This window comes from Oncorhynchus clarkii, chromosome 21 (genome assembly GCF_045791955.1).
Source record: "Oncorhynchus clarkii lewisi isolate Uvic-CL-2024 chromosome 21, UVic_Ocla_1.0, whole genome shotgun sequence".
Lineage (NCBI taxonomy): Eukaryota > Metazoa > Chordata > Actinopteri > Salmoniformes > Salmonidae > Oncorhynchus > Oncorhynchus clarkii.
The window spans coordinates 9,179,742-9,190,331 of NC_092167.1; the positions used below are offsets into that span (position 1 = coordinate 9,179,742).

The 10,590-nt window shown below is 39.9% G+C and overlaps 1 protein-coding gene across 1 annotated transcript; it reads right to left on the minus strand.

Annotated features, from left to right (window-relative positions):
* Positions 1-2,132: 2,132 nt before the first annotated feature.
* Positions 2,133-9,885, minus strand: LOC139378476 (uncharacterized). The gene is made up of 8 exons (XM_071120676.1): positions 9,614-9,885; positions 9,143-9,339; positions 8,907-9,011; positions 8,700-8,795; positions 8,055-8,165; positions 7,757-7,877; positions 6,904-7,167; positions 2,133-4,607 (listed from the first exon to the last, which is right to left on the minus strand). Exons 1-8 carry the CDS (start codon positions 9,645-9,647, stop codon positions 3,628-3,630), a joined length of 1,908 nt encoding a protein of 635 aa, XP_070976777.1. The 5' UTR covers positions 9,648-9,885; the 3' UTR covers positions 2,133-3,627.
* Between the last annotated feature and the right edge of the window lie 705 nt (positions 9,886-10,590).

Here is a 10,590-nt window from a genome sequence, read left to right on the forward strand (position 1 = left end):
CCGCCTCACGGGTCTTCCGGTCACAGCCGGCTGTGACACAGCCTGGAATCGAACCCGAGGCTGCAGTGGTGCCTTAGCACTCATTGTTGAATTTGAGATTTGTGTAATGTTTATGTCCAATGTCTGATAAGCACGGCCACGTTTTATCTATAATTGATTTTCATATGACAAGGATTGTAAAGAATTTGCCAGTAGTTTTCCGACTTGATGCATGTAGATGACTGCTTGTCTAGCTTGCTAGCTAAGATTTTAAAAGTATGATGTTGACATGATCAGTCCAATCAATGCTACGGTAGATATAACATGATTTGACGTAATTTTGTCCGTGGCCAATGACCTTGAGCCTTCTTGGATAGGCAATTATAATGTAAGTCTATAGCAGCACCCAAGGGGCTAGATTTTACCCATAGATTTTGTGGTGGCGTGGTGTCCCCATGAGTGACAGAACACTGAGCCAATCACGGCGCAAACAATGGCATGATATTTTTTTCACTGTAAGAGCTACTGTAAATTGGCCAGGGCAGTTAGATTAACAAGAATGTAAGTTTTCTGCCCATATAAGACATGTCTATGTCCTGGGAAATGTTGTTGTTACTTACAACATCATGCTAATCACATTAGCGCAAGTTAGCTCAACCGTCCCGCAGGGGGGGAAACACCGATCCTGTAGAGGTTATTAATATAAGAAATTTGAAATGATTTATACTTTTACTTTTTATACTTAAGTACATTTGACCAATTCCACTTACTTTTGATACTTAAGTATATTTAACACCACCTGTTTTTTTTGTGTGCCTGTTTTGCATGTTATTTTGGCATTACTACGTGTCACATATCAGTTTGCAAACAATGTAAAAAAAAAAATAATAATCATCGAGTTGGTTGTGGAAAAAGTATTTAATTGTCATAATTGAGTAAAAGATAACTTAATGGAAAATGACTCAAGTAAAAGTGAAAGTCACCCAGTAAAATACTACTGCCCTGAATGACGCGTAGCCACTGTTTGAAATATAACTTTGCTCTGTTCTTCTCTGAACATGCACTTCTTTGACTATAGGCTAAGAATAATTTGATTGAGACCACACAAATAGCCTATAGGCGCACATGATATTGCGCGTCCAGTGGAGAATCATAGATGAAGGGGCTCCATCGCGCACATCGATATATAGCCTAATAAGCAACTAATTCTAAAACACTGGACTACATTTAGTCAATTACATGACCATCCCCTGGACTAGATTTAAACAAATACTAAACCAATATCCCCTTGACTGAAATTGAAAAAGCACGAAGCTCCCCAATTCCTAAGTGCCATTTATATCTTGCGCTAACATACTGTAAATCCTGCCCTGATTTTGGCAACATTCAGACTGTGCCCACATTTGACATTCCCATTTTTATTTTCAAAACGCTATAGGCCAATATCCATTTTCAGAAATGTTGGTAAATTAACTTTTATTGTTTAAAGAACTTATGAAATACATTGGTGTTTTTTCACTAGGCTATCTAATCATGGCATGGGGTTGTTGAATGACATATATTTGTTTGAAATCTATCGCTTGGTGTCATTTCAGAGACAAATAGTATATATTTTTGCAAAGCACTATATCGCCGTAATATCAGAAAATAAGCAGTAGGCCTAGATTACTGCTATGTAGTCGAATGTAACAAAGCCTAACTACATTTTAACTGTACAAATGATACATTTATGACATCAATATTTAAAAAAATGAATCAATACCATAATGAGATGTATTAAAAACATTTACATTTGGCATTTTAGTCATTTAAGCATTTAGTCATTTAAGTCATTTAATCGCTCTTATCCAGAGCGATTTACAATTAGTGCACAAGACGCACATTCTACATGTTAGTGAGCTAGCTAGCTAGCTTGTTTACACCTGGCAAAGAAGTTCCTCGCGACTCGCACTGCTGCGTCACAATACCTGGCATTCTGGTCCTGGGTCAGCTACTCACGCAGGTCTAGGATTCGTTTCAACCAGGGTTAATTTGAATTTCACATATGACTTATAGTGTGGATAAGGTTACCAAACACTCCAGGATCCGGACACTTAAAAAAAAAATCCACCTAAAATGGCATACTCAAATTTAACTGCCTGTAGCTCAGGACCTGAAGCAAGGATATGCATTTTATTGATACCATTTGAAAGGAAACACTTTGAAGTTTGTGAAAATGTGAAATTAATGTAGAATATAACACATTAGATCAGGTACAAACAAAAAAACATGCATTTTCTATATTTCATCATCTTTGAGAAATGCAAGAGAAAGGCCATACATTGAGATAGGATTCTAGGTGTAATTTAGATATTGTCCACCAGATGACAGCAGTGTGTGCAAAGTTTGACTGATCCAGAGAAGAATCACAACACAATATTTTGTATCAAGTTTGCCAGGAGTTTGCCCAAATGTGACGAATTGGTCAATGTATACATTTTCAAATACATAACTTTAGAGAACATACAAAAATGCTATGGTAATAATTGTTTTTAGTTTACACACTCCCAGGAATGTCATAAATGATGGATCATTAGCTTCCCTACAGAAAATACACTAACCTTCACATCTCGATGGCAGGGCGGGGTGGATGTGGAGCCAGAGACAGCAGTGGGGTCAAACTGTAAAACCCAGTTCCTACATTTGAATATAAAATTTGATTTTATCAAAGAAAAATTATGCTACATTTTTATCTCTGGGACCCTCAGGATGACAAATCAGAGCAAGATTACTGAATGTAAGTACATGATTTACCTTCATAGGTGAATGTATCAAACCAGTGTTTTGTTGTTGTGCACTATCCTCAAACAATTGCATGGTATTTTTTTTGCTGTAAGAGCTACTGTAAATTAGACACTGCCCATATAAAACAAGTCTATGTCCAGGAAAGTTGGCTGTTGTTTACAACATAATTCTAGTCACATTATCGCATTTTGAGCAACAACTGTCTTGGTTGAGGGACACCAATCCCGTAGACGTTAATTAAAGCGCCCTTATTAAGATGGCTAGGTGAGACAACCACCACATATCACAGTAAAATACCGTATTCAAACATTCCATTTCAACTAAACAATGGATATATAAAGTTTTGCCTAAAAATAGTTTTAATATACACCTAAAATCAATGAATTTAAAAAATGAGAACATTAGTATTTGGCACACACATGAAGGTACCCACATGCAATAATTTCAGGTGAAAAAACACCAATGTGAAAAATTGGTGGATATAGCATTTTGGTAATAAACTCATGTAGCCAATTCAATTGACACATAGTGAACAGAGTGTGATCAAATCTTCCTGAAGACCTCTAGGTGGTCGGGACACTTTGTATATGTATATCTTACAGGTGTTATTAAGGAATCTGGTTGGTCAAACAGTTTAAATTGGGTAAATGTCATCATCATCATCCCACTTCTAAAATCATTATTTGCAGTGTAAATATCATGTGTAGATGAAGAACCTTGATTTGAAGTTTATTGAAAAACATATTTTGATATGATAATCTGATATACAAAAGAGGACCTGTAAAACCATGTATTTAAAACAGGATTATACATGGAATTTCTTGTCTCAATAATTCCAATCAATATTTTGATTGGAATGACCTATTACATAGTTTCTTTCGAACTCAAAGCATTTTTACGAGACTTTGTGTTTCTTTCTGTTGGACTGCTTTTGGAGAATCTTAACCGGTGAATTCTTCTCATATGATTTACCATATTACACCTTTGAGTAAATGTTTTCCCACACTCTGAGCATTGGTGAGGTTTCTCCCCAGTGTGAATATATATGTGCGTTCTAAGAGAGTCTGAGGTAGTGAAAGATTTGGGGCATTGGGTGCAGGTGTAAGGACGCTCGCCTGTGTGAGATCGCAGATGAACCGTAAGATGGCAAGATGCTTTGAAACCCTTTCCACAATGTTTACAGGTGTGGGGGTTTTCTCCTGTGTGCGTTCGTGTATGCAGTCGCACTTCTCCTGAGCTAAGGAATGCCTTACCACATATGCTACATAAATAATTCTTCTCCCCAGCATGCATTCGCGTGTGTCTCACTAGTGTACTTGGATGGGCAAACCTCTTCTTACAAATAGTACACATGTGACGGCGCTCCCCAGAGTGAATGCGTACATGCACTTTGAGATCATAAGCACTCCTGTACCTCCGGTCACAGTGTTCACATGCGAATGGTCTTTCTTCTGTGTGAAGTAGCTGGTGCTTTTTCAGTGCCCCAGGAGTAGCATATCGTTTGGGACACTGGTCACAATGATGTGGCATCGTGTGAACTCCCATATGTAGCGTCAGCAGTGATGGTTTTTTGAAAACCTTCCCACACTCACAAACATGAGTCCTGTTCTGGGGTGCAGGGGATCCCTCTTTTTTCTTGTCAACCGGTTTGATCACATTCTTTTTGTCCCCTTTTCTGACCACCTCTTCTTTCTTGTCAACCTGCTTTCTGTCCTTTTCTACTTGGTCGGTCTTGCAGGGGTTGGCAATTTCACTGTGAGAGAACGGAGGCAGAGTGCAGGTAAGAACCTGGGATGGCTCGTCAGCATTCACCATCACGTTGAGAGAATGATCCAAGTTCAATTCTGTAAAGAGAAAATACAGGAGATAAGATTATATAACCACCATACAGTGAGGGAAAAACGTGTTTGATCCCCTGCTGATTTTGTACGTTTGCCCACTGACAAAGAAATTATCAGTCTATAATTTTAATGGTAGGTTTATCTAAACAGTGAGAGACAGAATAACAACAAAAAAAATCCAGAAAAACACATGTCAAAAACACATGTCAAATAAAAATTGATTTGCATTTTAATGAGGGAAACAAGTATTTGACCGCCCTGCAAAACATGACTTAGTACTTGGTGGCAAAACCCCTGTTGGCAATCAAAGAGGTCAGACGTTTCTTGTAGTTGGCCACCAGGTTTGCACACATCTCAGGAGGGATTTTGTCCCTCTTTGCAGATCTTCTCCAATTCATTAAGGTTGAGGCTGACATTTGGCAACTCGAACCTTCAGCTCCCTCCACAGATTTTCTATGGGATTAAGGTCTGGAGACTGGCTAGGCCACTCCAGGACCTTAATGTGCTTATTCTTGAGCCACTCCTTTGTTGCCTTGGCCGTGTGTTTTGGGTCATTGTCATGCTGGAATACCCATCCACGACCCATTTTCAATGCCCTGGCTGAGGGAAGGAGGTTCTCACCCAAGATTTGACAGTACATGGCCCCGTCCATCATCCCTTTGATGCGGTGAAGTTGTCCTGTTCCCTTAGCAGAAAAACACCCCCAAAGCATAATGTTTCCACCTCCATGTTTGACGGTGGGGATGGTGTTCTTGGGGTCATAGGCAGCATTCCTCCTCCTCCAAACACGGTGAGTTGAGTTGATGCCAAAGAGCTCCATTTTGGTCTCATCTGACCACAACACTTTCACTCAGTTGTCCTCTGAATCATTCAGATGTTAATTGGCAAACTTCAGATGGGCATGTATATGTGCTTTCCTGAGCAGGGGGACCTTGCAGGCGCAGCAGGATTTCAGTCCTTCACGGCGTAGTGTGTTACCAATTGTTTTCTTGGCGACTATGGTCTCAGCTGCCTTGAGATCCTTGACAAGATCCTCCCGTGTAGTTAAGGGCTGATTCCTCACCGTTCTCATGATCATTGCAAATCCACGAGGTGAGATCTTGCATGGGGCCCCAGGCCGAGGGAGATTGACAGTTATTTTGTGTTTCTTCCATTTGCGAATAATCACACCAACTGTTGTCACCTTCTCACCAAGCTGCTTGGCGATGGTCTTGTAGCCCATTCCAGCTTTGTGTAGGTCTACAATCTTGTCCCTGACATCCTTGGAGAGCTCTTTGGTCTTGGCCATGGGGGAGAGTTTGGAATCTGATTGATTGATTGCTTCTGTGGACTGAGAAACTAATCTCAGCTCGTTACCTGTATAAAAGACACCTGGAAGCCAGAAATCTTTCTGATTGAGAGGGGGTCAAATACTTATTTCCCTCATTAAAATGCAAATAAATTTATAACATTTTTGACAGGCGTTTTTCTGGATTTCTTTGTTGTTATTCTGTCTCTCACTGTTCAAATAAACCTACCATTAAAATTATAGACTGATCTTTTCTTTGTCAGTGGGCAAATGTACAAGGGGAGCAAATACTTTTTTCCCTCACTGTATATATAACCACCATATATATATATATTGTAAAGGGTTGGTCTCATGTTTCATGAGCTGAATTAAAAGATCCCAGAAATGTTCCATATACACAAAAAGCTTATTTCTCTCAAATGTTGTGCACACATTTGTTTACATCCCTTTTAGTGAGCATGCATCCTTTGCCAAGATCATCCATCGACCTGAAAGGGGTGGCATATCAAGAAGCTGCTTAAACATTACAATCATTACACAGGTGCACCTTGTGCCGTGGAAAATAAAATGCCACTCTAAAATGTGCATTTTTGTCACATAACATAATGCCAAAGATGTCTAATGTTTTGACATCCGGCTTCTTCACCTGTGGGATCGTCTGAGACCAGCCACCCAGACAGCTGATGAAACTGAAGTTATGAAACTGAAGAGTTTATTTCTGTCTGTAATGAATCCCATTTGTGGGGAAAAACTAATTCTGATTGGCTGGGCCTGGCTCTCAAGTGGGTGGCCACTCATGGCTGCGCCCCTACCCAGTCATGTGAAATCCATAGATTAGGGCCTGATGAATTTATTTCAATTGACTGATTTCCTTATATGAACTGGAACTCAGTAAAATCGTTGAAATTGTTGCATGTTGCGTTAACATTTTTGTTCAGTATATAAATTAGAATTTAAATGCTATATTAGTCGAACAATGGATGAGTGTTTGACCTTTTTTATTTTCCTTACCATCACAGGGTACTGGAGTAACCAACACTGAGGTCTCTGCAGGTGACAGACCCTCCTGTTCCTGTTCCTGTGATGTTGACAGTCCTAGATCCTCCAAACATCTATCAGTGCCTTCATCCAGGATTTCATTGTGGTCTTCATCGTCATCTGAGAATGGCCTCACATTGTCAGAGTTGTCTGGTTCGTAGTTAATAACAACTCTGATTATTGGAGGGAGGGACAGTGTGGACAGGATGGTATCTGTGGTGTAATTAGAGACATGACCTGGGTAGGAGAGAAGATCATTAAATTCACGTACTGTATATTGCCAAGTTAAAAAGACAAGTAGTATCCTATATGACTCTGTTCTTCATATCCATCATCTGGATGAAGACATAGGGCTCGATTTAATCCGATCCACTTTAGCCAACATCCACATAGTGCTTATTTTTGGCAGTGTCTAACTGCGTTAGAGCTGTCAAATCCACAAGTGGCTCCCGGCATTACACCTAAAACGGACATTGCCATTGGGTTCACGGAGTCGCATTAACAAAAATCCCATGCAACCTTGTTTACAAGTTTGAACACTGGAATGTGAGATGTAATCTATACCTCGATTAGGATGACAGAAATCCTCATCATTTAGTTGAATGATTTCTCAATTTGAGCATAATTATTTCTATATAGGCTGCACTTTCTCGCTCAGAACTTCTAACGCTAGGCAGGTGTGGCTTCATGACCATGATCGGAAGAGCAGCTTCTCACCGATTTGACGGCTCCAACACAGTTACACCTCCGATACCGCCAAAATGTCCGCTATGCGGGTGTCTGCCATCGCAGGTTAACGGTTGATCTGATTGAATCTAGGCCTTACTATTGTTCAGGTTTCCATGGTGCTGATGGTGCTGCAACACTGTCTTCAGTTGTTCAGGGTCAAAGACAGTCTGCCCACATTCCTCCAGGACAGAAGGGGCAGCACTGAGCCATGCTGTTGTCTAAGAGGAGCAGGGCAGGGGGAATACAGTACATTAAACAATTCAAAAGTGTTTTACCAGCCACTTGAGGTTTTAGACAAGTTTTGAAATGACCAAAAACACCATTCAATTCATCTGTAGAGCCACATGACGTGATGTTCCGTCAATCTTTTAGAACTGAGATGTTTTCCTCAGTACCTGCGTGAGGTCTGGTATAGGCAGCAGCTCCTCCAGTCTGGAGAGGAACTCCCGCACCAGTGTCTGCAGCGCTGTGTCATACCGAGGGCCATAGTGGACTGGGAACACCTCCTGTGAAATAGACAATTTAGCATGAAATGGGTCTAGTGCCAAACGTCTCATTTTTTGGAACTTTTCCTGTTGAGAAACAATATCCCAAGTATAAGTATGGTAATTTACACACACTTAAGGGTAAAAACAAAACAACAAAAACCTTTTGAGCAAAATAGTGTTTTTTACACAACTACAAACTTCATGGAGGCCATTCAAGCAGTTGAGTTGGTCTGATGTCGTCAACCTCCTCCCTTGCTTGTGGGAACAATGGAGGAGCAAAAACATCAAATAAAAAGGCCCTGACCGCACCCCCCCACCTGTACTATGTCATACCCGGATCACCTGTTGAGATGTGCCTTTTGTTTAGTAAATTAGGTGATAAATGATGTGAAAAGGAGACTGGCGTGCCACTTTAACAAGATCTTTAGGGTATTCTGAATGCAGAAGAAGGATACTTACCTTTAATCTAAGTAGATGATGTTCAACTAGTCTATTTAATAAATATATTCAAGCAAACGGATCATAAAGAACTCTAGAGAGAAAGTTCCTCACCTGGAAGAAATGCTCCCTCTCAGAAGGGTCTTCCAGCAGGGTTTGGACTAGCTCCACAAAGTTAGAATCTGAAGCGTCCAATTCATCACCATGACTCTGTCATTAGGTGCAAGCAAACAAAACATCAGACAAATGTACAGGAGTGTATCCCTCAGAAATAATGTTCTTCCAATGTCTCATTCATAAAGTGTTGTCTATTTAACCTACCTCTTTGTGTAAGGATTTTTCTGTCAATGTGTGGATTATGTCCAGGTGGGCCTGGATGGTCAGCAGGTCAGCTGTGCCCTTACTGCGACACAACTCTAAAACCATCTGGAACAGAGGTGGATATGTGAAAATCAGGACTAGGGACATATGTACAGTAATTGAAGCTAGTAGCTGCCCATCGTTCGTTCCATCATAAGACTCTTCCCCTCCCAACCCTCAATATTTACACCTCTCACCCTTGCTCTCAGTCCCAGGATGAGTTGGGTCCTCTGCCTGGAGTTCAGCAGCTCTGGAACCATCTCTGTCACCAAAGTCACAAATTCCTCCAGCTTTCCATACTGCATCACATTACGCTGTTGAGTCACTTGCCACATGAAAGCGCACATCAGGCGTAGAGGTGGAACCAGGAGACGCAAGGAGAACAGAGGGAGACCTGTCACCGAATTGAAAAGAGCAATTAACAATTAAACAGATAAACAAATAATAAATTAAAAATCGACTGATCCCATAACTCAGCTAGTAATATATATCCCATAATTCAGCTAGTTAGTAATATTACAAGCTATGCGTAGGTAGACTATAGGACATATTTGAATGATCCATGTAAAAACAAAACAAAACAAAAATGTAATGAGTCATGACATATCATTTTCTACATTTAACTACTGCTATGTGATAAGCAATGCATGACAAAGCATCAAACTAACCTTGTTCTGATGTTGGATCAATAATGTTATCCATGGCTAGTTTGCAAAGCAAAAAGCCCTCGAAACAAGCTAGCTAAAAAGTTTGATGTTAACGTTAGATAGTGCGACCAAGCCTAGAATATACGTTATATTAAAGCGATTGCAACGTAAATAAAAAAAGTTGACATATGTACTCAAGCTAACAATACCCTAGTTAGCTAAGATAAATAAAACCGTTTTGTACAGAGGTTGCTAGATCCAGTGTCTCGACAGCAACACTAAAAAGGTACTTCCAGGTCATGGATTTCGAAAACATTTCTAAATAAAAGTCCCCCACGTTACGTAATAGTATAAATGCGTCAATAACCAGTGATTATTAATGATATATGAAAAATAGTTGTCTGAACATGAACAATGATTAACATTTTTTTTCATAATTAAGGGACATTTTGATTAAAAGTGGGTTTTAAAACATTGCTGATACCTGTATAAGGAATACACATTGGCTTACATAACAAAAACTATTCTGGGTGCCACAGTAAAAGTATTATAGGAAATACCCCGTAGGGTCTGTACAGTGTATTTCATGAGACTCGGAATAATACGGAGTGTTGTTGGCTTTTTACTGTGGTCAAACAGCTTAAAGTGGGTTGCCTGGACAATATATATTGTACAAATATAGCACTGTACAGGAAAAACGATTTATTGTGTGTCCATACTACCAGGGTCCAGACTACTCACTAGAGTCCCTAGAATACAAAACAGGTGAGTTTGAACAAAAAGCTAGGTCATAGGAAGCTTTATGTTGACATTTGAACAGTGATACACATATCAGCACCATGGACAGCTACCCTTTTAGAATGTTATGTTGTCACTGTCAGCCTAGCTCCAAACATCTGGCAAATATGTGTCCCAAAAGCATATGAATATAATTAATATTTTAGTCAGTGCAAGACCACACACTGGTAAAGGAAAAACGTTACTACTGGTGTCAAATA